The 27,691-nt window shown below is 50.8% G+C and overlaps 1 protein-coding gene and 1 long non-coding RNA gene across 5 annotated transcripts in view; one reads left to right on the top strand and one right to left on the bottom strand.

The window, feature by feature from the left end:
• LOC136377523 (uncharacterized) overlaps positions 1–13,401 on the top strand; it is a 42,544-nt gene extending 29,143 nt beyond the window's left edge. For 2 of the 3 annotated variants that reach the window (XR_010746316.1, XR_010746317.1), the window contains exons 3-4: positions 8,327–8,411; positions 13,264–13,401. This is a non-coding gene — a long non-coding RNA (uncharacterized lncRNA). The remainder of the gene's footprint in view (positions 1–8,326; positions 8,412–13,263) is intronic. The other variant, XR_010746315.1, reaches the window with a different exon arrangement.
• AFAP1L1 (actin filament associated protein 1 like 1) overlaps positions 1–27,691 on the bottom strand; it is a 69,574-nt gene that overhangs the window by 25,243 nt on the left and 16,640 nt on the right. Inside the window, exons 1-8 of one of the 2 annotated variants that reach the window (XM_066344420.1) lie at positions 13,304–13,422; positions 12,833–12,961; positions 11,685–11,768; positions 10,762–10,859; positions 9,543–9,651; positions 5,772–5,870; positions 4,432–4,643; positions 1,908–2,087 (exon numbers count right to left, since the gene is read on the bottom strand). In XM_066344420.1, coding sequence (XP_066200517.1) covers positions 1,908–2,087; positions 4,432–4,643; positions 5,772–5,870; positions 9,543–9,651; positions 10,762–10,859; positions 11,685–11,768; positions 12,833–12,875 — 825 coding nt within the window. In that variant the 5' untranslated portion in view covers positions 12,876–12,961; positions 13,304–13,422. Of the gene's footprint in view, positions 1–1,907; positions 2,088–4,431; positions 4,644–5,771; positions 5,871–9,542; positions 9,652–10,761; positions 10,860–11,684; positions 11,769–12,832; positions 12,962–13,303; positions 13,423–27,691 lie in introns of those variants that run through there. The other variant, XM_066344419.1, reaches the window with a different exon arrangement.

Below are 27,691 nucleotides of genomic sequence, written 5' to 3'. Positions count from 1 at the left end.
ACGCTCTGCCCAGGGTGAGGGACTTGGCTCTGCTGACTTTGTTGGACATCTACACCAGCGTGCGTGGCACCCCCGTTATCGCTTCATTGAAGATGTAGAAACCAAGACTGCGGGGCATTTGCTCACTCACCCAAGGCCACATAGCATAGGCATCCAATAGGGTTCACCTGTCAGGTGACTTTGTAGGGAATATCCCATTGTCTCCCCACAACAGCCTGTGGGGCAGGGATGACTGGGGTCCCTACATTACTGATTAGGATGATGAGGCTCCAAGAGGAAGAGCCGGGGTTGCCTGCCTGCCCTTTCCCTCTGGGCAGACGGCCTCCCGGAACCGATGTCGAGACAGGCCTCTCAGCTCTGGGTCTGGGGCTTCTTTCTCTGGCTCACCTCTGTCCCTTAGGGCAGAGGCGGCGTGAGCAGTCAGGTTCTTTCCCCTCCTTCCCTTCCCCAGACAAAGGCAGTGAAGAGAAACACTAAACATTCCAGCGGGAGAGCTGGTTATCACAGGAAGGAAGGCAGGACGGCGGGGGAGGGGCTGGGTTTCCTTGTTCCAGCAGGAAGACCAGAGCTGGAGAGAGGAAGGTGTCAGAGTGGAACGGAGGCGGCACAGGATCGGAGGGCCCCTTGTCAGGGGCCGGTGTGTGGCCTTCACCATTGCTGCACAGTGATCACTGACGGTTACCAAGCACTTAGTGCTTGGCAGACGCTATGTCAAATGTCCCCTAGAATTCTTTAAAAAAAAAATTTTTTTTTAAAATAATTTATTCGTTCTTTTAGAGAGAGAGAGAGAAAAAACGAGAAGTGGGGAGGAGCAGGAAGCATCAACTCCCATATGTGCCTTGACCTGGCAAGCCTGGGGTTTCGAACCAGCGGCCTCAACATTCCAGGTCGATGCTTTATCCCCTGCGCCACCACAGGTCAGGCTTGTCCCCTAGAATTCTTACAAGAATCGTTAACTAGAGGAGGAGACAGAGGTGGAGTCATTTGCAGAAGATCACACAGCCACTTGGGCCTGGGACTTGAACTCCAGTTGGTGTGCCACCCCGGTCCTCCCTCGTCCTCACTGTGCCACCCTGCCTATAGCCTTTGGTGTGGATGTCCTTGCTCCAGTCACTTGGTTGTGTGGCCTTTGGCAAGTCACATAAGTTCTCTGTGCCTCAGTTTCCTCATCTGTAAAATGGAGACAGTAATAGTTTCAACATGAAGAGTAAATGAGGTCACGTATGTAAAGCTCTTAGAACAACGCATGGTGAGAGCCCGAGACATAATAACTACTTGTTCTGTGTCGCTGCAACGTGCAGACGCTGGGCCACAGTGGATGTTACAGGGATGCCCATTTCACAGAGGACAAGGAAGGATTTTTCCTTTTTTAAAAGAAATAAAAAAGTTCTGGCCGGGTAGCTCAGTTGGCTAGAGCATCATCACAATACATCAAGGTTGTGGGTTTGATCCCTGGTCAGAGCACATACAAGAATCAACCAATGAATGCATAAAGTAAGTAAAAGAACAAATTGATGTTTCTCTCTGTCTCTCAAAAAAATCAATCGGTAAATAAAAAGAAAATTAAGGAAAAATAAAGATTAGCTCATCTAACGATAAAATCAGCTTCCTTTGTAGATATTAAGCTCCCCATTGCAGGAGGTGTGTAAGTGCAGGCTGGACAAGCCCACAGTAGGGATGTTAGGAAGGGGATTCACATAATGAGAAGAAACACAGGCCTCCAGCCTGAGGTCAATCTTTTGGAGATGTCTGAGGCCCATTTCCACACATAAACCCTAGCCATTAACAGACCTTGACCCCCTCCCTTGAGCAAGCCTGATCTTCCAGGGGACTGCGACTGTGGGCTGGTCCCGGGGGAGACAGGGAGGAGGAGAGGGCAGGTGGGAGAAGGGCACAGGCCCTCGTACCTTCAGCCACTCCTCGGCCTGCTCCCGACTCTGCAGTGCCAGCACCAAGACCTCCGCAGCCCCCTGGGAGAAGCGCAGCTCGTGCCTCTTGTGCCGGCTGTCCTTGGGCACGTAGATGACATTGCAGGCATCCAGCGCCAGCCTCAGATGTGGCTGCCGGTCCTTGGAACTTTTATAACACTGGACAGGAAGAGAGGAGGTCAGCGCCTCCAGGAGTGGAGGGCAGAGGAGGGAGACACCCTTGCACAAAGGCTCAGGGGGAACTACCTACCCCCTAAAGACCTCCCCCCTCCCCAGCCCAACTGTGGGCACTACAGGAAGACAGGGACTGTGGCTGTTGGCCCCAGAGAAGAGAGGGCTCATCTTTGGGCAATCTTCAGATCTCAAGGGCTACCGAGGGGCCCTGGGGGACACAACTACCGATTAGGAAGTGATAAATTTTAGCACAATACTAGGAAGACCATTCTAGTCTAAAGAACTACTCTGAAGAGAAGGAACAGGCTGGCTTGGGAGGAAGTCAGCTCCCTGCCACTAATGGACTGCATGTTAGGAATGTGGGAGAGAGAATTCTAGCAGAGGTAGAGCTTATCAGTAATAATTCTTACTTCCCAATTCTTATTATGAGGCCAGCATTACCTTGATACTACAACCTGACAAAGACATTACAAAAAAGGAAGTTAATGGGCTAATCTCCCTCCTGACAATTGCAAAAGCCCTAAGCAAAATATCAGCAAGGAGAGTCCAGACACATATAGAAAGCATCCTGCTTCAAGACCAAGCAGGGTTTACTCTAGGAATGTGAGATTGGTTGACATTCAAACACCAACCACATCATTCATCATATTAACAGAAAATTTAAAAAAAGGAGATAAGCCACTATCTCAATAGAAGCAGAAAAAGTATTTGACCCGATCCTGCACCTTTATATATATATATACTCTTAGCAAACTAGAAGTAGAAGGGAACTTCCTTAATGTGATGATAAGGAACGTCTACAGACAGCCCACCGTAAATATGGTCTGGATGGTAAATTGCTGAACTTTTCCTTGGAGATCTGGACTGAGACAAAGACATCCGCTCTCACCACCTTTATTTACATCGTGCTAGAAGTCCTTGCCAATGCAATAAGTCAAGAAAAACAGAGGGCACGTGGAGTGGATGGAAAGAGTAAGTCATGACCCCGGAGTGATTAGGGACTGGGATTAGCTTTCCACCGCTCCAGGATGACAAAGGGTCATGTTTCATGTGGATGTTTGTTAGGTAAGGCTTGTTAACAGACTTTTGGGTGAAGAGCCATTATTTTTTTTCTGAGGTCATGTCCATTCTACTTTGGAATCAAGGGTACATTTTCTTTTATGAAATAGGAGTGATGAGAGATGGCAAACTGAAAATAAAAGTTAAGAAAGCAGGTGCTTCATGGGCTCAGTTTTGGAAGAGAGATATATGAAGATGAGGGTGGAAGTATGTCTATTAAAACTTAACAGGTGCTCCCTCCTTGGGGCACACCACTCAAATCTCCTTTTCGAGTAAATTTTCTTTGTCCTAAATTTTAAGGGTCCCCAGGAGACTTGCAACCAGGGGAGCCGTGGGCAGCGGCAGCTTGTCCTGGGCTAACCCTGAACCTGTCCCCAAGGCCCCCTGTGTCTGCCTCTCCAGTGAGCGGACAGCAACCCCGCCCTGTCTCTCTCCTGTTGCTTCTTCTATCCTAGGCCCTTCCTGTTTCACCATTCCCAGCTTTACTGACTGACCTGCCAAACAAACAAACAGACATAACAGTGGTCAGCTCTCGGTCAGTGGGATTATAGGTGGTATGTTTTTTTGTTTTTGTTTTGTTTTTCATTTTTCCGAAGCTGGAAACGGGGAGGCAGTCAGACAGACTCCCGCATGTGCCCGACTGGGATCCACCCGGCATGCCCACCAGGGGGCGATGTTCTGCCCATCTGGGGCGTCGCTCTGTTGCATCCAGAGCCATTCTAGCGCCTGAGGCAGAGGCCACAGAGCCATCCCCAGCGCCCGGGCCATCTTTGCTCCAATGGAGCCTCGGCTGTGGAAGGGGAAGAGAGAGACAGAGAGGAAGGAGAGGGGGAGGGGTGGAGAAGCAGATGGGCGCTTCTCCTGTGTGCCCTGGCCGGGAATCGAACCCGGGACTCCTGCACGCCAGGCTGACGCTCTACCGCTGAGCCAACTGGCCAGGGCTAGGTGGTGTTTTTAAAAATCATTTTTTCATTTTGTTTTGCTCTAGTTTTATAAGCATTCTACTTGCATAATGAAAAGCAATAAACATTGTTTTAAAGTGATAAAAAATTAGTGGCAAAACAAACTCTTGGTAAACTCTGTGTCAGGTCTCCGAGTTGTTTTTTTTGTTTTTTAAATTCTCCAGTGTTAGAGCACCGATCTTCAAAGCACCAGGCTTTGAGCCTCTGTGCACAAAGCAAACCCAGAGTAACCGAGGCAGACATGCCCCCCATACATACGCACACACAAGTCCAGGGGAGGCTGAGAGGAGACGTCGGCGCCCACTCACCAGGAGCTGGTCCTCCTTGATGACAGTCAGCTGCTTGGCCCACTGCCCGAAGCGCTTTTTCCGCAGTAGGAAGGCGCAGATCCTGCAGTCCCTCACCAGGTGCATGGAGGCCTCCTCGGAGGGCCACTGGTGCGTGGGCTGCAACCCCTTCCCTTCCTCCTCCTCCTCGTCGTAGGACTCGTAGGAGCTGCTCATTGCGTCAGAGTCATTGTCTGCAGGCGCCATGGGAAAGGACCCGCCGCTGTGCCATCCCAGGGAGGCACCCCGTCCTCCTCCACGGGCACCCCCGCTGTGCCATCCCAGGGAGGCACCCCGCCCTCCTCCACGGGCACCCCCGCTGTGCCATCCCAGGGAGGCACCCCGTCCTCCTCCACGGGCACCCCCGCTGTGCCATCCCAGGGAGGCACCCCGCCCTCCTCCACGGGCACCCCCGCTGTGCCATCCCAGGGAGGCACCCCGTCCTCCTCCACGGGCATCCCTGCTGTGCCATCCCAGGGAGGCACCCCGTCCTCCTCCACGGGCACCCCTGCTGTGCCATCCCAGGGAGGCACCCCGTCCTCCTCCACGGGCACCCCTGCTGTGCCATCCCAGGGAGGCACCCCGCCCTCCTCCACGGGCACCCCTGCTGTGCCATCCCAGGGAGGCACCCCGTCCTCCTCCACGGGCATCCCTGCTGTGCCATCCCAGGGAGGCACCTCGTCCTCCTCCACGGGCACCCCTGCTGTGCCATCCCAGGGAGGCACCCCGCCCTCCCCCACGGGCACCCCTGCTCTGGGGTTCTGGGCCCATGACGGGCTGGGTGTGAGGTGACCACGGTGGTGACGGAACACCCACACAGGCAGCATGCTTTACATTCACCACGAGCTTTGTGACCTTGGTGGCTTTACTTTTCAGAGCTTCAGTTTCCTCATCAATAAAATGGTCATAATGAAAAGCAGTATCATAGTGTTTACAAACTGGGCTGTTGTGGGAGGCAGTGAATGTGGAGTGTTTAGCTGAGTGCCGACACTCAGCGAGTAAACATCAGGGATCGTCACTACCCCATCACCTTCACACCCTGTCTCAGGCCATGCTTATGGCCCTACAGCAAGTCCCCAGTTTATACTAAGGAAACTTGAGGTGCAAAGAATAAATGACTCGTCTAAGGTCAGTCAGCAAGGGCTCCACCGGGGACTCCTCACTCCTGTGCCAGTAACTTCTCCTCTGAGACCGAGGTTTCTGAGGACAGGGGCTCTGGGGCCTCCATGGTGACCCTCGCAGGGGCAGGGGTGGTGGGCACATGCATGCGAAGGGCCAGCTCAAGCGGACAGAACCCCACCGAAGGCCGGCCCGGCACTTACAGGAGTTCTTCAGCTCCCCGTTCATCCTGGTCGAGGGGTAGCTGCTGTCTGCGTCCTCATAGTAGCCATCCATGATGGACTGGGCTGGGCTGCAGCCATCTGTGGGGTTGGCAGAAAGAGCCGCCTTTACGCACTTTGGAGACACGCAGGCAGATTCCAGGGGCCAGGGCTGGGAAGACAGTGAATACCATTCCCCGCACCCCCCCCCCACCTCAGGGAGGAGAGGGTGGCGCTCCCTGCAACTCTCCCAGCAGGGTGTGGCCTCCCAGGAGTGGGGATTTAAAAAATAAAAAGCAAAGTTATTCTGATGTAGACAGCCTGTGGAGGCCACCCTGAAGTTCACTGGGGTAAGAGCATATGCTTTGGGATTGATCAGAATTTGAGTTTATATCTACCATTTCCTGAGCGGAAAGAAAAGCTTCTGTGCGTTTCAGATTCTTCATTTTAAAGTGACATGAATAGTTCCTACCTTGGATTAGTGATATAATACACAGTGCAAGGCATACAGGATGTGCTAGAAAAACACTGACTGTCATATTTTCATTGTCTCCTCCAGTTCCCATAATGCAGGAATGTAGGTATCAGCCCCATTTTACAGATGAGGAGACTGAGCTATACACAATTTGCTAGTGACAGCCTGGATGATAACTGAAGTTGACAGCTTAGAAAGCCTTCACCAGTGCAGCCGGCTCTGACACCATTCGGAGCACTGCAGTGGGCTCCCACACCCCGGTGCCCATCTGTTTCCGGAGGGTGGCAATGCTCACTTCTCAGCGACGGGGGACAGCCAGTTCTGTCTCCCGAGTGAGGCTCAGAGCCTGCCTTTCCCAGCAGGCACCCCGAGGCCTCACAGGCAGGCACCATGCCCCGAGGGGTGGACTGGAGCATCAGGACCAGAGGCGTGGGTGTGGGGAGGAGGAGGGGTGATGGAGATGAGAGAGGGGGCTCCCTGGCCAAAGTGCGCAGACGGCTGGCGGCCTGCGCAGTGTGTGTGAGAGGAAGGATGCTCCCTGACGGGCTTGGCGCTCTCCCTGGACAGGGTCCCTGGCCCTTCCTGAGGTCCTCCCTTCCCTGCTGCCCAGGACCCCAGCTGCTTCCAGAGGCGGCTCCTCTGTCCCAGCCAAGAGGGGAGTGAACTCTCTGGGGAGGGGAGGAGCGTCATCCAGCAGATAAAATAAAGTCCCTGCTCCCCATACACACAGCTGCGGACAGTGACATTAAACCCCAAGACTCTGAGGGCTGAGGAGAGCCACTGGTTACCTGGCCAACCTCACCACCCACTCTGTTTAACTAGTTTAGTAATCGCCAACCTCACCACCCACTCTGCTTAACTAGTTTAGTAATCGTAAAAACACCACCCACTCTGCTTAACTAGTTTAGTAATCGTAAAAACACCACCCACTCTGCTTAACTAGTTTAGTAATCGTAAATACACCACCCACTCTGCTTAACTAGTTTAGTAATCGTAAAAACACCACCCACTCTGCTTAACTAGTTTAGTAATCGTAAAAACACCACCCACTCTGCTTTAACTAGTTTAGTAATCGTAAAAATACCACCCCACTCTGCTTAACTAGTTTAGTAATCGTAAAAATAACACCCTACTCTGTTTAACTAGTTTAGTAATCGTAAAAATACCACCCATACTTGCCCAAAGGTGGAAACAACCCGAATGTCCATCAACCAATGAATGGATAAACAAAATGTGGAATATTACTTGGCCATAAAAAGGAAAGAAGCCCTGGCCGGTTGGCTCAGTGGTAGAACGTTGGCCTGGCGTGCAGAAGTCCCGGGTTCGATTCCCGGCCAGGGCACACAGTAGAAGCGCCCATCTGCTTCTCCACCCCTCCCCCTCTCCTTCCTCTCTGTCTCTCTCTTCCCCTCCCGCAGCCAAGGCTCCATTGGAGCAAAGATGGCCCGGGCGCTGGGGATGGCTCCTTGGCCTCTGCCCCAGGCGCTAGAGTGGCTCTGGTCACAATAGAGCGACCCCCCGGAGGGGCAGAGCATCGCCCCCTGGTGGGCAGAGCATCGCCCCCTGGTGGGTGTCCTGGGTGGATCCCGGTCGGGTGCATGCGGGTGTCTGTCTGACTGTCTTTCCCCGTTTCCAGCTTCGGAAAAATACCAAAAAAAAAAAAAGAAAAAAAAAGGAAAGAAGTACTGATATATGCAGTGACATGGATGGACCTTGAAAACATTATGCTAAGTGAAATACGGCAGAATAAAAAGGCCACATATTGCATGATTCTATTATATGTAATATCTAGAAAGGCAAATCCATAGAGACAGAAAGCAGATGGTGACAGGCAGCGGCCCGGGGTGCGCTTCTGGAGTGATGAGAATGCCTGGAACTCGACAGTGGTGATGGCTGCACAGCCCTGAGGATGTACTAATGCCACTGATTGGACGCTTTAAACTGGTTGAAATGGTCAATTATATGTTACGTGTATTTCACTATAAGAAAAACACATGCCTGTGGTGGAAAGCACAGTCAGCACAGAAGAATCTGAATGGGAGTATATGTTCGCTTTACCCAGATTTCTATTCATTTCCCACAGGAAAGTGCTGTTAAGAGTTCCTTGCATGTCCTAGAAAAATTGTTAGAATGAACGTATGTGCAGGTGTGTATCCTGTTAAAAAAAAGTAAGAGGAGTCCTGTTATGTGTAGTATTCTGTGTTTGATTTTTTTTCAATCAATGTATCTTGGAATTCATTTCTGATTAGCACAGGAGACCTAGCAATATTTTGTTGACTTTTTCCTGGTTGGAAAACATTCTGCTGTGCTGATGAATGATAGGACGGCTGCCCACCAATGTTATCGTATGCAAGTTCAACTCCCATGCGGGGTCATTCAAACACCATCATGTACTTTCTTGTATGGAATGTTAAGTCCCTATACCCAAGCCAGTGACTTATCTGATCTTCAGAGAGACAGCCACCTGTTGCAACACTGGAGACAAGTCAAAACCACACACTCTGTGGCCAATCTAAGAGATTTTTCAAAGGTAATTCAAACCAGTACCCTCTAAATTACTGTATTATGCTCACCTCTCAGTAAAAATATAATCAGGAGATACACTTATGTTTATTCATGTTTAAATTACATGTGTATATGTAATTACTTCCTATGTCTATGTTATATATACACAATATATATCAATGAATTACAAGCCTCATGCTATCATTAGGTTATAAATACTATAAAACGTTTACATATACATTTAAAAAAGATGTGTTGATCTAAATATAAATAAAGTTTCCAATACTTCTGCCCACATCACTCATAAATCCCCTGCGGTGCCCGCGCTCTAAAGCCCTCTGACTTGACCGTGTACTTCTTGATTGTATGCCTTGGCTTTACAACCAAATCCACCTGCACGGCATGATTCTGCTGAAACTCATTATTTCATCGGTCCACTGAAGGGGCGCACTGCGGCTGGCACCGGCTTTAGGGCCAGAAGGGGGTTGTAGTGGTCATCTGTGCATCTCCATCCTAGCAAATTTACATGTGTGTGTCTAGCCTCTCTTTCTTATTTTAAAGGTAGGGGAATAGGGGCCCAGAGAGGGGAAGGGGGCTGCCCAAGGCCACACAGAACTTGGACTACAGCCCAGACTCCTGACCCACTGAAGTACCCAGGAGGTCACTGAATGGGCCATGTGCTCAGGCAGCTACTCCTCAGGAGGTGGGCATGGCTGGGTGGGTGCCAGGCTTGGAGCTTCAGGAGAGGAGCCTCCTACCCCTTGCCCTCGACTCCCAGGGTGAACAGAACTTACTGTGAGAGCTGATGTACTCGGGGGACTTGCCTGGCCCCAGGGGAAGGGCCTCCTCATAGTAGTCCTCAGGTGGTGGCCTGTTTGGGAGCGGTGGAGGCAGGTCCGCTGCCTGGAGGGAGAGGAAGGAGGTGTGAGACTAAGGAGGTCAGGAGAGCAGAGCAGAGCAACAGAGGGACAGGCAGGAGGCTGGGAGAGGGAGGCAGGAGCTCCCAGAAGGCAGGATCTGACTGTGTAGCCATAAGGTCCAACAGATTTGCAGAGGGCAGAGCTGGGAAGCCTTAAGAGTTCGCTTGAGTGGTCCTGTGTTTCTTATCCATATTATTTGAGCATCAGGGATCCTCTGTAACTTCTAGATGTTTTGTGGACTGCCACGTAGAAGTAGTTATACACTTGAGTGAGCACATACAGAATTATCAAAGGCTACTGTGAGTTCTGCAATACCCTACAACCAGCTCTACAGACATATGAGGCACTAACAGGGCACGTAATGTGAGACAGGTTATTTAGTGAGGCAGTATCGCCTCATGGCCAAGAGCTTAGGCCCTGCGGCGGGGGAATCCTGGCTTTACAGCTACACTCTATTACTTTCTAGTTGTGGGACAGACATGTCACTTACTCTCTCTGAGCCTGTTTCCTTACCTGTAAAATGAGCACACTGATAATGCCAACCTCACTCAATGCTGTGAACATGTAAAGGCCATAACAGGTGGGCACCACTGGCACCACTGATACTGAGGATAGTGAATTATGCAGTGGACAGAAAGTATTTGATGTGATTATGGCTCCCTGTAACTAATTCTATGGCCCCGAGGCTGGGAAGCCCAGATATGATCCTGAAAAAACTCAGGCTCAGAGAGAGCAAGTGATTTGCCTAAGGCCACACAGCAGGAGGGAAGAGGACAGAGGCCACCCAACTTCTGGTCCAGAGTTTTCCCTATCACACGGCCTTTATTACTGCAAGCACAAGATCGGGTGGGGACGTCCTCTGGGCCTGAAGGGACAGGTCAGTTCACCACGTTATCCCTGCTCAGCAGGAGCACAGTGAGTATGAGTCATCGGAACGTTCTCACGGTGCAGTTTCTGCCCTTAACTACCTCAGGGGAGAGAGGACAGGGTCCTGTACCCCCAGGAGGGTCCCACCACCAGTGGGGGGGGCTTCCCTTGCCCTTTCCAGAGGAACAAAGGGCCTGAGGGTGTGGGAAGCCAGCCTGTGACTCACATGTTTCAGGGACGGACTCTTGGCTGGCTCAGGGCTGGCTCCTTTGCTGGGCTCCCCATCGTCCTCCGGCATGTCCCGAAGGTCACTCAGGTCACAGTCTATGAAGCGTCACGCCATTGGGCAGAGAAAGCCGAGGAAGAGCATGGCAGAGCAGGAAGAGGGCTGGATTTAGGGTCAGAAGGCTTTCACCACCCACTCCATTAGGGACCCTAATGAGCAAATGACTTCATCCCTCTGAGACTTGGTCTTCTCATCTGTAAACGGGCCTTGTCCGTCTCTCAGGGTTATGGAGAGGATCAAATGAGGTGACTTTTGGTACATGCTCTGGAAAGTCATAAGGGTTACGTCACGGAAGCACAGTGTCTTCCCTAAGTCTGTCAGCGCCTAACGCTCTCACCTGACCTGTGCTGATTAGTGCTCTCCTCCTCGAGACAGACAGGCATTGCGCATTCCCTGCACGCAGCCCAGCTCGGCTGCGCCCACGCCTGTGGCGCCGCTGGACGGCTCAACCCAGGGTCCCAGGCGGCCACTGCCGGTGGGTGCCAAGCAGCAGGCAAGACAAGGACCTATGTGCTATACCTTCCTCGGCCTGCATGTTCACCCCTTCCTTCCTCAAAGTTTGGGGGTGATTTCCCAGAATGGTCCAGAGTCTGCTAGACTTTCAGACCTGGTGGGGCACAGCGAGCCCCCGGTCTTGCCCGAAGTGATCACTGCTGTAATACGCGGAGCGGGCCAGGTGCAGGTATCTGCCCGCCCAGCTGAGGCCCTTCCGAACACTGAGGTTCAGACCTGGTGGGGCACAGCGAGCCCCCGGCCGTGCCCGAAATGATCACTGCTGTAATACGCGGAGCGGGCCAGGTGCAGGTATCTGCCCGCCCAGCTGAGGCCCTTCCGCACACTGAGGTCGGGAGAGGGTCTCTTACCAAATTCTTCGAAGAGGGACTCCACGAAGCTGGGTCCGGAGTGGAGGTCAGCTGTGTTCACATACAGGTAGGAGACTTCCTTTGCTGTGAGGATGGAGAACGGGCTCACAGTGAGGAGGGCAGGGCCCGCAGCTGCTGACTCTGAGGAGGGCCCAGGTCTCCCCCCGATAAGCCCACGCAATTTCTGTCCCATGCAGGACAGTGCACTCAGTCTGCCAAGCACGGCACAACCAAAATGAGTTCCTTGGTTTTCACATGTTGTCTCCATGTTTACATTGTTACTGAGGCTCTCCTTCTCCAAGTGAAGGGTGCCCAGGGCCCCGTACGGAAAACAGAACACAGGGCTGCGCTGGAGCTGGCCAGGGGCCGGGACTCCAGCAGGCGCGGCACACCGTGTCCCCTCTCCTTTCCTCAGACTGGGAGGGCAGCCAGGGACATCGACCGCTTCTGTCCCTGGGAAGTGAGCCTCAGGGTCACTCAGCAGTGACTTCCCACCATGTCCCTCAGACCCTTCGCTAGTGTGGGACACGGCTGCAGCTCACTTGAGTTCACTGAGCTCCAGGTTTACACGTGTTATCGCGTGGGCTGACTCGGGGCACAGATCGGGGTGCAGAGAGGCTGCAGAAGAGGAGGCCTGGCCGCTGGGGAGACGGCGAGGCGGGGAGGCTGCAGGGGGGACCGACGATGGGGGCCCGTGTGCGACGCACAGAGATGAGTGTGTGTGCAAGTGCGTCTTTGTAGAGGAGTGTGATGTGTGTATGCTGTGTGTATATGTGTGTGTTGTGTGTGAGCATGTGGGATGTGGGACGTGTGGGAGCCACGTGTGCTCTGTGAGTGCATGCCGTTGGTGTGCGCAGTGTCACGTGGAGTGTATGTTATAGATGTGCTGTGCATGCGAGGGGTATGTGCGAGTGTGGTGTGTATGTGAGCGTGAGTGGCATGTGCCTTGGTGTATGACTGAGGTGGCAGAGGACGGAGAAGCATGCAGAGCACAGGGTTGTGGTGGAGAAGGCCGAGGGGGCAAGGACACTGGCTGGACCCGCAGTGTTGAACGTTGGGCTCGGAGGCTTCAGCTTCCTCTTGCCCACGGGCCCTGGGGAGTCACTGAAGGTCCTTGAGGGTCTCTGGGCAGAGTGCTGGGGTCTGACCTGGGAGAGGCTGCAGGCTCTGCAGGATGGAGGCCACGGCCATCTTCTTCTCCAGGGCGGGGTCGCTGAGGTACTCGTGGTCCAGGAGGCTGAGCAGCCCCGTGAGCTCGGGCAGCAGCTGCTCCAGCACTGAGGAGAAAGCACGGTCACAGCTCTGCCCGGGACGCCGGCCCTGCTCCCACCCCCTGGAGGCCAGGGGAGCAGGGGGCGCAGGCAGGGGCGGTTTCACGGCTGGTGCACTGGACGTGCGCTCTGGGCCCCGACTTCTGAAGGGCCCCGCAGAACCCTAATTTGACACTTTTTTCTAATAACACCAAGTTTGGTTTCCTATGTGCAATTTTAACATTAATAGTACATAATATTTTTTATTTATTTAAAAATATGGTTAACATGGAGTTTTATTTTTCCTGTCTTTCTCTCTCTTTTTTAAGGTGCCCAATATTTTCTTCTGCGCCCGGGGCCTTGACCGACCTTGATCCGCCTCTGGACACGGGCAGGCTGGGTGCAAGACTGAGAGCCTTGCTCAGTTAGCTGACATTCCTCTGGGCTCCCACTCTGCCTCTGACCTCACATGGCCTTGTCCTGAGGACTGAATCTCCCAGGCTCATCCTGGCACCTCTGAGCCCAGGTGGCCCGAGAAGAGGCCCTCCGGTCTCCCATGTCCCAGCATGCCCTTGGCTACGTAGGCCCAGGAGTCCTCCCTCACTCAGTGCAGGGCCCAGGCTGCGAGCCCGGCCGTCCAGGACACAGGCAGGAAGGGAGCCTTCCTGTCCCAATAGTTCATACACTTCAATCTCTGGAACCTTCTGTTTCCGGTGCCTTGGCAGGAGCCAAACTAAACATTAACCCTTCCCATCCAGGCTCAAAACCATCATTATCATTCTTTCTTTCCATGCTACACCAGTGTTTTTCAAACCTGAGTATCTACAGGAAGTAGCAGGGATCTGGTCAAAATGCAGATTCTGACTCAGGAGGTCTGGGGCGGGGCCCGAGAGTCTGCATTTCTGACACGCTCCCAGCTGCTGCTGCTGCTGGTTGAGGCCACATGGAGTTGCAAAATCCCGGAGCACAGAATCCTATAAAGGCTAGAGCATGCCAAGACCATGATGTCACTGATGCCTCCCTGTCCCAAACAGTAACAGAAACTTGGTTTGCTTTAGAGCTGAAGACCAGCCTCATTACAGTAGTAGTATTGTCCTGCTTTGCAACTCGCCAATCCCTTGTGCATAATAATAAAAACTAACCCGTGCTGAGCTGTGCTAAGCCCTTTCATACTTACAGTCTCATTGAGAACTCATATCAAGCATTTTGTTATGTCCATTATATAGACGATGAAACTAAGGCTCAGAGTGGTTAAATAACTTCACCAGGGTCATCCAGCCAGTACGTAGGCAGGACCTAGTCCCCTCACCCAATTCCTTTACCCCTATTGCACCATATTGCCTTGCAGTATTTTATACAATCCAGGATTTTAATTTTTCTTTTTTTATTAATTTTTTAGAGAGGAGAGAGAGAGAGAGAAGGAGGAGGGAGGAGCAGGAAGCATCAACTCCCATATGTGCCCTGACCAGGCAAGCCCAGGGTTTTGAACTGGCGACCTCAGCGTTCCAGGTCGACGCTTTATCCACTGCGCCATCACAGGTCAGGCTACAATCCAGGATTTTAAACAAGTTTTGAGATAGGTCCCATGACCACCCTTTTTATTTTTTGACAGAGACAAAGCGAGAGTCAGAGAGAGGGACAGATAGGGACAGACAGACAGGAAGGAAAAGAGTTGAGAAGCATCACTTCTTCCTTGTGGCTCCTTAGTTGTTCACTGATTGCTTTCTCATATGTGCCTTGACCTGGGGGCTACAGCAGAGTGAGTGACCCCTTGCTCAAGCCAGCAACCTTGGGCTTTAAGCCAGTGACCTTTAGGCTCAAGCCAGCGACCATGGGGTCATATCTATGATCCCACATTCAACCCAGGGACCCCGCGCTCAAGCTGGTGAGCCCGTGCTCAAGCCAGGAACCTCGGGATTTCGAACCTGGGTGCTCTGTGTCCCAGTCCGACTCTCTATCCCCTGTGCCACTCCCTGGTCAGGCCACTCTAACTTTTTAGATGAAGAAACTCAGTCTCAGGGAAGAAAAGTAACTTGCTTGAATTACACAGACGTAAGTAGAAGAGCCAGGACTTCAACCTAGTCTCTGGACTCTCAACTCCATGCGCTTCTCCCCACCATGGGCGCCCCTGAGGAAGCGGTGAGACTCTGGCCTGTGGGTACAGGGTCTGGATGGTGAAGAGGGACTATCACATCCTGCAAAAGACAGCCGGCCTGGAGCCAGACCACCTGGTTCAAGTTCACACTCATCATTCGTTAGCTGTCGGATCTTTGGCCAGTTACTTAGCCCAGTGGTCCCCAACCCCCGGGCCGCAGACTGGTACCGGTCTGTGGGCCATTTGGTACCAGTCCGCAGAGAAAGAATAAATAACTTATATTATTTCCATTTTATTTATATTTAAGTCTGAACGATGTTTTATTTTTAAATTTTATTTATTTATTTATTCATTTTAGAGAGGAGAGAGAGTTAGAGTGAGAGAGAGAGAGAGAGAGAGAGAGAGAGAGAGAAAGGGGGGAGGAGCAGGAAGCATCAACTCCCATATATGCCTTGACCAGGCAGGCCCAGGGTTTTGAACTGGTGACCTCAGCATTCCAGGTCAATGTTTTATCCACTGCGCCATCACAGGTCAGGCAATGATGTTTTATTTTTTAAAAATGACCAGATTCCCTCTGTTCCATCCATCTAAGACTCACTCTTGACGCTTGTCTCGGTCACGTGATACATTTATCCGTCCCACCCTAAAGGCCGGTCCGTGAAAATATTTTCTGACATTAAACCGGTCCGTGGCCCAAAAAAGGTTGGGGACCACTGACTTAGCCTATAACTCAGTTTCCTCCTCTGTTAAGGGGGGTAATAACAGCACCTGCCCCTTAAGGTCCCTGTGAAGATGAACTATGCCATGCATGAAAAGTGCCTTGCCCCACACATGGTGAATGTGCACCCCAAGTCAGCTATTATTACTTTCGTGACAGCGTCTGCAGCGCTGAGCTGGGCTGTGCAGGTCTCCGTGAGCATCTGTCTCCCTCAGCAGGCTGTGGGGCTCTAGAAAGTATAGACTGTCCCATGAATCTCAGCCTCTTGAGCATCTAGTCCGGGGCCTGCTCAGTGGGGGTGCACTATATGGGTTTGATGCGAGAGGGAACCAACAGATGACCACACAAGGACTTTTTAAAAAATAGACATCTTAGGGATAGAGAGTGGTACTTGTTGGGAAAATGGGATGTTGCAGTCTGCCTGTGGCATTCCATCATCCCCTCAGAGCTTTCGGACGGGAGCTGAAGGCCTATACTGACATACCCCCCTCGTGAGCTCTCTCTGCCTCGGAGCCCTGAGCTGAGGTTTCCGCGTCTGGGCGTAGGTCCTATTGGGAGGTCGATGTTCCAGAAGATAGAGAAGCTATGGGATGGTTGCCTAGCTTGAAAGAGGGGAGCCAGGCTGATCTCAAGTTGGCGTGGGTCCTGGAGCTACCGAGTCACACAAGCACAAGGGACAGCCCTCACCTCTAGCCCCAAGTGCAAGGTGCCTGAGCCCCCTGGGGGCGAGGGGTGTCCCTCTGACGTAGGAAATCATTTTAGCCAAATTTTAGCTGTTGTAAAGGACATATTTTCAAGTGGAAATCACACACTTCTCTGGCACCCTCGACAGACATACCACAAGTCCATCAACTCGGGTCCAGAATGCTAAGCACTAATTGTGTGCCACCTGTGGGAATTAGGGAGTGAACACAGGACTGTTCCAGCGGCATTCTCTGGACCCCGCCCCAAACACACGGGACTGCTCACAGGGAGGCCGTGGCAATGCTACAGGGAGGGCACTGCAGGGTACCACGGGGCTCGTATTTGAAAGTCCGTGGCCCTGCTCTGCTTTCCTGCAGGAATGTCAGGCTGTGGGTGCAGCGGCCGCTGATCTCTCAACCAGGGTTCTGAAATGTTTTGACCTCAGCACTCCTGAAACTTTTAAAAATTATCAAGGACTCCAAAGAGCTTTTGTTTTCTGTGGGTTATATCTGTTAGCATTGACTTCATTGAGAATTAAGACTAAGAGCCTGACCAGGCAGTGGCGCAGCGGATAGAGCGTCAGACAGATGTGGAGGACCCAGGTTCGAGACCCTGAGCTCACCAGCTTGAGCGTGGGTTCATCTGGTTTGAGCAAGGCTCACCAGCTTGAGCCCAAGGTCGTTGGCTTGAGCAAGGGGTTACTTGGTCTACTGTAGCCCCATGGTCAAGGCACATATGAGAAAGCAATCAATGAACAACTAAGGTGCTGCAACGAAAAATTAATGCTTCTCGTCTCTTTCCCTTCCTGTCTGTCCCTATCTATTGCTCTCTCTCTGTCTCTGTAAAAAAAAAAAAAAAAAAAAAAAAAAAAGAATTAAGACAGGAAACTTTAAAACACATGAATTACAGGCACCTATCCCATTAGCCCGCAGAGCTCCTCTGTCAGCACGTGTCACGTGCCTCTGGAAAAACCCCAATGTGTTACCCGTGAGATGTCGAGAGCAAGAAGGTCATATAAGGTCTCAGGATTACATAATAGTAATTTTAACTTTATAGACCCTCTGAAAGCATCTTGGGGACCTCCTAGGCACTCCCATTCCCAGCCACACCTTCCTGAGAATGACTGTCCTTCAAAGAATGACCTCAAACTCTTTGGATTTTTTTTGACAGTGTGCATTCATTGGTCCTCATTATATTCACAGTGTTGTGAGACCATCCCCACGGCCAGTTTCAGAATGATTTCAGTACTCCCAACTGCAGTCCGTCTCTAGCCCCAGCAGCCACTCTTCTAGTTACTGTCTGTACAGACCTGTCTATTCTGACCGTTCCATAGAAGTTAAATAATAATAACAAATAGGACGTGGCCTTCTGTGGCTGGTTTCTTTCAGGCAGCATAACATTTCCATGGTTCATCTATATTGCAGTGTGGATCACTATTTTATTCCTTTTAATCGGTAAGTACTATTCCTATCAGTGGTTTCCTCTGTCCCTCCCTTTACCCCTTTCCCTCCCTTCTTTTCCGGCCTCTCTTGCTCTGCTGTGAGTTTCCAGAGATTTCTTCCTGCTGCTATCAGCAAGTGCCAATGTGTGGCAGCATTCCTGCTTCTAAAAATCCCCTGCTTCTAATTTAAGGTCTCTTATAATTGGTCCTAAAGTAATAACAATTAGGTTGTGAGTGAGCGCTCTGCATTTAAAAACACGAGCTACAAGCCTGACCCATGGTGGCGCAGTGGATAAAGCATCAACCTAAAAACACAAGCTATAGTACTCAAGCTTTGTAACACTTTCTTTTTGTTTTGTTTTGTTTTGTTTCGTGGTCCTTGATGAGGTTCCTAACACAGGATCTTGACTTCTAAGTGTTTTTTCATTTAACTGAGATGTGATTGTAAAAATCCAAATAGTTCAAAGGAGAAGGAGGGGGCTGAGCGAAGCTGGGAGAAGCGTAGGGGGCGTGAGGGGCTGCCCGGTGCTGGTAGAGGTTTCTGCAGCCTGAAGGAACCGCCGGCAGCAGGTGGCAGAGGGAGTGTGAGCCGCAGGGAAGGTGCAGCTTGAAGGCAGTGACCGGGCGAAACCCTTCTCTAGAACTGAATCGTTATCATGTGCTGGGCAGTTAGCATGCGTCATCTCTTTTAATCCTCATAAACTGCACAAGATGTATGTTTTATTGCTGTCTGTGCCCTACAAGGCAGGAAACAGAGGCTTGGAGAAATGAGGTCACCCAGCCAGTAAACAGTGAGGCCGGGCCTTGCGCCCAGGTCTGTCTGACTTCAAAGCTTGCCCCCCTGTTTCTGAATCCTCCATCAGAAGACTTTGGCTCAGAGCTGCAGAGGCCTGGCTGGGATAGGGAGCAGGCGGGCAGCCCCTCAAAGATCCCCCGCTGAGGGCTCTGGGCTATGACTTCACTGGGCCTCTGATCTGGGGGTCCCTTCACTGAGTGGGTGAGAGGCCCTTATCAAGGGTCTGAAATTCCTGCTCAGTGAGCCTCCCCTCACTGGCCCCTTTGAACTTCAGGCCCCTAACTATGCCTGTCTCAGAAGAAAAACAAGTAACTCAGAGCACACACCTGACTTAACAGTAGTGTCTCGTACCGGAGAGAACTGTACACATCACACAGAAAAGCTTTCAGCCGGTGCATGGGTTTTGAAGGACAATAAAGAACTTCCCCCAACAGCTAACTCCCAGGTGCAGTGAATACAGAGGTACCTTTGATGGCAGCTTTGTCCTTAAAGCCCGATAATTCAAGCCACAGGGATTTAAACCAACAAGGAATTTAATTTATAGAAAAGTCCTATAATGCTTATGACAAATAGTTCTGCCAGGGCTCATACCTACCCCCAGGACAGCTGGCTCAGAGGGTTTGTTGAACATGCAGACTCCCAGACCTCCTATCAGGAGCATCTGAGTCAGCAGACCCTGAACTGGGGCCCAGGAATCTGCATTTTATTAAGTACTCCAGGTGATTCTGATGTGGGCAGTTCAAGGTTCAATCTTTGGGGTCAGATCTGTGTGACTCAGAATTCCTGTGCTGCCCTTTCCAAGCTGTGCAAAATGGGCATGTTAGAGATCTCAGAACCTGGGTTTTCTGTAAAATGAGAATAACAGGATCCCAACTCTTAGGCCAGGCAAACTAGGCCAGCTCATGCCTGCAAAGCCCTTAGTGTGGTGCTGTGCCCGAAGCCAGCACTCACTCTGTAAGGGCGATCGTATTGACGCTGTTAGTCTTTTCTTTCTTTCTTTCTTTTTTATTTTTATTTTTTGTATTTTTCTGAACTGAGAAGTGGGAAGGCAGACGGACAGACTCCCACATGCGCCTGACTGGGATACACCTGGCATGCCCACCAGGGGGTGATGCTCTGCCCATCTGGGGCATTGCTCCACTGCGACAGGAGCCATCCTCAGTGCCCAGGCTAACTTTGCTCCAATGGAGCCTTGGTTGCAGGAGGGGAAGAGGGAGATAGAGAGAGAGGAGAGATGGAAGGGTGGAGAAGCAGATGGGCACTTCTCCTATGTGCCCTGACCAGGACTTGAACCTGGGACAGCCACATGCTGGGCCAATCCTTTACCACTGAGCCAACCAGCCAGGGCTGTCGCTGTTATTCTTAATACTCCCCAGAACTATGCAGACTCCAGAGCACTGATCAGATAGTACTTAGTGACAGATTTGCTACAGTTGTAACAAGTTCCATGAGGACAGGGACTATAACAATCATAGAAGATGCCCAGAGAGCATTCCTTTAGTGAACACGGTTTTAACTCTCTCAATTCAAGAATGTGGAAAGTGAGGGTCAAGGAGTTTCTCTGACTGAGCTATGGTCACACAACCAATTGAAAATAAAAGTACCTTGGCCCTGGCCGGTTGGCTCAGTGGTAGAGCATCGGCCTGGCATGCAAGGGGTCCCAGGTTCAATTCCCGGCTAGGGCACACAGGAGAAGCGCCCATCGGCTTCTCCACTCCTCCCCCTCTCCTTCCTCTCTGTCTCTCTCTTCCCCTCCTGCAGCGAGGCTCCATTGGAGCAAAGATGGCCCGGGCGCTGGGGATGGTTCCTTGGCCTCTGCCCCAGGCGCTAGAGTGGCTCTGGTTGCAACAGAGCGACACCCTGGAGGGGCAGAGCATCGCCCCCTGGTGGGCAGAGTGTCGCCCCCTGGTGGGCGTGCCGGGTGGATCCTGGTCAGGCGCATGCAGGAGTCTGTCTGACTGTCTCTCCCCGTTTACAGCTTTGGAAAAAGAAAAAATAATAATAAAAAAAAAAAGTACCTTGTGTTCAATTTACATGAAGCTGGGCACTGGTCGGTTTGCTCAGTGGTAGAGCGTTGGCCCAACATGTGGATGTCCCAGGTTCAATTACTGGTCAGGGCACACAAGGGAAGTGACCATCTGCTTCTCCCCCCTTCCCCTCCTGCAGCCAGTGGCTTGACTGGTTCGAGTGCATCAGCCTGGGTGCTGAGGATGGTTCTGTGGAGCCTTTGCCTCAGGCACTAAAAATAGCTCAGTTGCTAGCATGGCCATGGGTAAAGCATTGGCCCTAGATTGGGTTACTGGTGGATCCTGGTTGGGGCATATGCGGGAGTCTATCTCCCCTCCTTTCACTTGGAAAAGAAGAAAAAAAGCTGAAAAAAATATTCACATGAAGCTTGATGCTTAGATCAGTCACAGAGGAGCACAGGCTGTGCCCCTCTGCCATTCCCAGCGGTGGGCTCTAGGGAGATGTCTTGACTGTACTAAGCTGCCAGTTCTTTCTCTGTGGACAGTTTGGGCAGTAGCAGTGGCAGCTTCACATGGTCATGGTGCAGGCGGAAGGAAGCGATGCATGGTGTGCTCAGGGCATTCTACAGGCTCTCTGCGCATTCCCATGACTCCCGGCAGTTTCGGGTGCAGTGGGAGGGGGCACCCGGGGGCAGGAAGACATCATGGGACCCTGCAAGCCTTTCCATGTGGACTGTTCATGGCTCCGGGCTGGACACTGAGCTTGGGGTTCTATGGTGGCAGAGGGCAGTGGGTGCTCACATTCTAAGGAACCCCTCCATGTCAGGCGAGGGGACAGTGTCTTCCACTGGACGGACAGTAGTGCAACCCAGAAATCCTGTCCCTGCCGTCCCGTCAGGACAGACCTCCTTCACCAGTTCCTACCCCGCCCCTCCCGCCTGCCATCCTGCTCTGCATCAACATCGGCCCTGCTCTCTGAGGACAGACTGGGGCATCGAGGACAGGACTGGCTTTTATGTCTAGAGTTTATTTAGGACCACGAATATATTTCATTGACCTTGTTTGCTTTAGTTAAGCCTTAGGGAGGCACAGTGAATTCCAATGAGGAAAAAACACAGGAAGAAATGGTTTAATCATTGTTTATAAGTCTTCCATCTTTCACTATGTGGGACAGCAGGCACAGAAACCCACAATGGGCAATAATTGTTCTCCGGGATGCAAAAAAAAAAAAAAAATTGCCAAATAAAATTAGAAACCTATTTAAAAATATATCTAAGATTAGAGCACTAAATGCTATTGTTCCTGGTGAATACCCAATTTTTTTCTCTGCTTCTCCACCCTCCCCACATACTGTACTTGAATCAAAGTTACGGAGCAAGAGTTAGGTGATAGCATACAGCACTGTAAGTGCTCCTAGGACCGCAGCCCCAGTCCACACCCCCGCTACAGCCCAAGTGAAACCTTCAAGCAAAAGGTATTTAGCTCTGCCAGTGCGGTTCTAGTGCAGGGAAGGTCAGGTTATTTAAAGATCTCAAAGGCAGTGAGTCTAATTTCCATGACAATAGAGAAGTGAATTATTTAAACTTCAGCAACCCACGGGACTAACTTTTGTTTTGACTCCTACCAGGAGGGCTCAGTGGGGCACTTGGACTTCTGATCTCACTCCTGGTCACTTTTTAGATTCCGGAACTCACAAAAATGCTTGGAAACAGTTTACAAGTTAGAATTTCAGCACCTGCAAGGCAGTAGGAGGAAACGGGTCCTCCTTTCCCCACCTCGCTATTTGACAAGCATCTTTAGGACCGAGATAACTCCTCCTTTGTTTTCCAAGTCAGAGGAAATGCAGCCGGCATGACTTAGAGATGGAGAGGAAGAGTTGTCAGAATGGGCTTCTATGAAGGGCCTACAATTTTTCTTTTGGTTTACTCAAATTTCCTTTCTCATTTCCAAACAGCAAAATACGTAAGAAAGGCTGCTGGCCGAGAGAAAGAACCAGTGTATTACTTTAAAATTTTCTGATCATGATTTCAGAGGTGACTCTCAGTTGTGTTTTAACAAGCTAGTACATTGATGAGGTACAACCCACGACAGCAATGGGGAGGCAGGTCACCCGGGAAGGGCAAGCAGCGCACTTAACACGTGTGACCTCAGTGTTTGGGGGGGGCGGAGGGAAGGAAGAGAAACCTTTCTTGGTGGCCTTCCAATCCTGAGTCCCTTCCACAAAGACCTCCCTCTAGGCCAGGGGTCTCAAACTCAACTCAGCATGTGGGCCGCAGAGCAAGATCACAGCCGTTTGGCGGGCCGCACTAGGTCTACAAAAGGCAACTGTTACGCAACACTTTTCTCACTGCAGTTGAAAACAAAAAAAAAATCAGTACAAGCACAATCATACATTCAGTTTACTCAGTGTCACAAAACGACCAGAAACTGTAGTTCGCATCACAACTGCTATTGACTAAGCTAATATCTAGCTAGGATGCTAGAGAAATGAAAAATACAAGTAGGCCCCTAGGCTTACTTAATTTTATCCAAAATATTTTGAACTTTGTGGATTAGTCTGCGGGCCGCACAAAATTGTTCGGCGGGCCGCGAGTTTGAGACCCCTGCTTTAGGCTGTCTTCATGCTTGGCTCCTCAGCCTCTTAACCTGGGGCTTTTGCATATGCTTTTCCCTCTGCCTTCTCCTGAAACCAGCACCTCCAACCCCCTTTCAGCTCCCAGTTCACTCATAGCTTCTTTTTTTTTTTTTTTTTAACAGAGACAGAGAGAGTCAGAGAGAGGGATAGATAGGGACAGACAGACAGGAACGGAGAGATGAGAAACATCAATCATTAGTTTTTCGTTGCGCATTGCTACACCTTAATTGTTCATTGATTGCTTTCTCATATGCGCCTTGACCGCGGGCCTTCAGCAGACCGAGTAACCCCTTGCTCGAGCCAGCGACCTTGGGCCCAAGCTGGTGAGCTTTGCTCAAACCAGATGAGCCTGCCCTCAAGCTGGCGACCTCGGGGTCTCGAAGCCTGGGTCTTCTGCATCCCAGTCCGACGCTCTACCCACTGCGCCACCACCCAGTCAGGCCACTCATGGCTTCTTTTTTTTTTTTTTTTCTTTTTTCTGTATTTTTCTGAAGCTGGAAACGGGGAGAGACAGTCAGAAAGACTCCCACATGCGCCCGACCGGGATCCACCCGGCACGCACACCAGGGGTGACGCTCTGCCCACCAGAGGACGATGCTCTGCCCCTCTGGGGTGTCGCTCCAACGCGACCAAAGCCACTCTAGCGCCTGGGGCAGCGGCCAAGGAGCCATCCCCAGCGCCCGGGCCATCCCTGCTCCAATGGGGCCCTGGCTGCGGGAGGGGAAGAGAGAGACAGAGAGGAAGGGGGGGTGGAGAAGCAAATGGGCGCCTCTCCTATGTGCCCTGGCCGGGAATTGAACCCGGGTCCCCCGCACTCCAGGCCGACGCTCCACCGCTGAGCCAACTGGCCAGGGCCCACTCATGGCTTCTTAAGAGAAACTTTCCCTGTCCTCTGGACCACAAGCACTCCCCCTGTTTATGCTATCAGAGCATCAGTCTCCCCTTGGTACTTTTCATGGTGAAATGTTCTATTTACTTATGTATTTCTTTGATTAATGTCCGTCCCCCCACACGAGCCTGACTCCCGGGGGGGGGGGGGCAGGAATAGTGCCGGCCTTTGGTAGTGCCTGACACAGGTCAGTGCTTAGGTATTTGTGGAATGAATGAATTCTTGAAGCAAACTTTTCTTTGGAGTTGAGAAAGTGTAATGGCTAGTTAATGTGATGTTAAAACCATGTCTGTCCTCATCGTGGCTCAGCATAGTAAAAAGATGCTTAAAAAAAAGAAAAATAGAGGAAACAAAACGCTTTGGGAAACAAAAGGAACCAGAAGCCCAATTGGCTAAGCTCCCCAAACCCTGTTTGGTTGAATTTGTATCCCTCATGTGAATATGGCTGCCCATTTACTCATGCCCATTTTGTAACTGGTAGACTTTAATCTTAGCATCTAAATTAGGAAATGAAAACCAACATATATTGAGCAACCCACACTACTTGAGTTCAAGTCCTGTTTTCTCGTTTGCGCACCTTTGGGACACGTACATAACCTCCCGTTTCTCATGTACACCATCGGTGACTATGAGTATGCGCCCTCGTTGGGAGGAGTGGGTCCTCACACGAGAATGTGCCTAGAACTGAGTCTGGCACATAGTAAGTACTCAAAAAGCTATGTACATTACTCTTCCATTACTATTTATGTAAGTCATACTGGGATTTAAGAGATTTACCGGTATCATTTACATAATTTCACTCTGATGACAAGGTGTGGCAGCCCCATTTCGCAGGTGTGTGAACTGAGGGTTGCAGAATGGGAAGAATACCCAGGAGCGATGCCTTCCCCATTGCTCTTTTGGGAGGCTACTTTTGTCTATGTCCAGCTCTGGGTTACTCAGCAGAGCAGGCTCCAGCCACACAGGTGAGGCCAGCAGGATTGCCCCTTCACTTCAGGGGTGCAGACATCTGTCTTCCTCCTGCCCATGGTCGCTTTGGAGTTGCTGCAAACCTATCTATCTGGGGCCATGGGACGTCCCGCTTCCTTCCTCTGAATTTACAAGCACTTCTCTAAGTCCGAGTGAAGGCCAAACAGTGGGCCGAAGATTGGAGGGGACTGCCCTGGTTGGACTAGCATTGTTGATCACTAAAACAAACACTTCCTGTTGTCCCAGAGTGTACAGGGAAGACCATGCTTCAGGCAAGCTGGAGAAGAATGAAAAAAAAAAAGAGTAGCAAAGAAACCCCAGCTGCCAAGCCAGTGCCTTAGTGCGACTGCTCTCCAGGAGTTAAATATAGTGCGGCTACAAGGGAGGGCAAGGGGGCGAGGTCACCTTGGAAGACTTTTGTGTGTGTTAATTAAAGCTCTGGCAGGAAACTGAATATCCTTGATGCAGAAGAAAATAGGGCAAGTTTGACTCTATGGGACAGAAACACAAGATCCCAAGGGAGGGAGGTGGTAAAGAAAAGTTGGAAGATTTGGGATTTGGCTTAAGAGGGTCTGACTTGAGTTCTAACGCCTTCCCACTTACTAGTGTAGCACTTGGGGTAAGTCAGTTCACTGCCCTGAGTGTCATTTTCCTCTTCTTCTGTAATGAGAGGGTTAGAATCCCCACAGGTAAGCTTGTGTCGGGGCAATGGGGAATGACTGGAAAAGGGTCTGCAAACCTTGGGGATTATTATTAGGGATAGTAGAATAGTCCAGTTCTCTGACCGACTGTTATTTCAGGAAGACAGGGAGGCCAGAAGTCATGGAGGTCACAAGCCAGTGGGGAAGCAGGTGGTGGGGCTGTATCTGGGTGTTCTCTTCCCAGGAGTCAGGCCAGGGTGACAGGGTTAGTGGAAGCCCCTCATCAATGGCCTTTCTAGCTCTGCCTAGGTCCTGTCACCCATGAACAAAGCCCTCGTTCCAGGCACCTTGTTTTTCAGCCCTGGACTACCAGGGAAGCCACAGCTCCTGTTCAACAGCCATTTCCAGACAGCAGGAGGTGAGGCAAGCCACCTACTTCTAAGGAAATAACTCGAGCTGTGGGACTGGGCTCTCTCAGAATTGTTCCTTTGTCTGTGGATTCCTCCCTGTTTAGCTCACAAAGAAAATGGTTCCAGGAGGAAGTGGAAAACTGTGACATGCACATCAGCCCCCCCCCCCCCCACACACACAAGATGGCAGCTGTTTCCGCTTTCAGCGGTCTGCACCACCTCCTTCACCCAAAGCTCGGGAAACACAGCAGTCCCGGGGGGTGGCCGGGGATACCCAGTGATAAAGCAGGTAGTATTTTTGAGCCTTGAATGATGTTCCAGATGTTGTGCTAAGCATTTGGCGTTGATTACCTCACTGAATCCTCATAATGACCTTGTGATGTAGATACTGTTTTTACCTTGTTTTTCATATGAACCAAGTGAGGCTCAGAGAAGCACAGTTGTTTGTCCAGAGCTAACAGAACCAAGATTCAAACTAAGACCTAATTCTATAGCCTAAGCTCCCTATGGCTGCATTCTAATACCTTGTGGCCTTCTTTTATTTTATTTTATTTTATTTATTTATTTATTTATTCATTCATTTTTAGAGAGGAGAGAGAGACAAAGAGGGAGAGAGAGGAGAGAGAGACAGAGAGAGAGAAGGGGGGAGGAGCTGGAAGCATCAACTCCCATATGTGCCTTGACCAGGCAAGCTCAGGGTTTCGAACCGGCGACCTCAGCATTTCCAGGTTGACACTTCATCCACTGCTCCACCACAGGTCAGGCCAATTGTGGCCTTCTTTTAAAAAGGATTCCCAACCCCAACACTTGCCAGAACTCATGACCATTCCCCACTAGTCCATTCAGAGCATGGGCACCTGTCCTGAGGTCTAGAGGGGGCTGGGCTTGGTGCTTCTGAGAAATGGGAGTCTTGATGGACATCAAGAATAGCTGGCTAGAGGTGTGCAGCTAATGCAGATAATAAAGATATCCAAGAATGACAGAGAATGTTCAGTGAACACTCCCTGCAGGCTGGGACCTGTGCCTAACACTTCCACTATTTCAGGACTTCAAGGAGAAACTGGCTTAACTAATTGCTTTAGGAGACACTTCATCATTGGTCCATGCATACTCCACTTTTGTATAGTTATTTATTTACATAACCAGTTATTTTTTCTAACATGGGAAGCACCCACGAATCTACCATTCAGAGCAAAAGCCAGGATCTGGACGGTGTCGTACATCCCACCCTGACCTCACGCCGCTCCCTTTCCCCAACCTAACTGCCTTCTAGGTGCTGTATTCCTCACACTCTTGCCTTCCCTCTTACACAGTGTCATTGCAACTAGATGTGCCCAGAGACGCGGAAACATGTTTAGTTGTTTTTAACTTTATTAAAAGGGTATCATGATTTAGGTAATAATCTTTTGTGACTTTTTTCTTTACTATTATACTAAGATTTATCCAGTTGTTGCCCGTCATTGTGTGTTGGTCACTGTTTTGTGCGATAGTCCATTGTGGGAATCTTCTCTG

Source organism: Saccopteryx leptura, chromosome 6 (genome assembly GCF_036850995.1).
Source record: "Saccopteryx leptura isolate mSacLep1 chromosome 6, mSacLep1_pri_phased_curated, whole genome shotgun sequence".
Classification (NCBI taxonomy): Eukaryota; Metazoa; Chordata; class Mammalia; order Chiroptera; family Emballonuridae; genus Saccopteryx; species Saccopteryx leptura.
The sequence above is the reverse complement of the archived record's forward strand: the minus strand, read 5'-3'. Positions and strand labels throughout refer to the sequence as shown.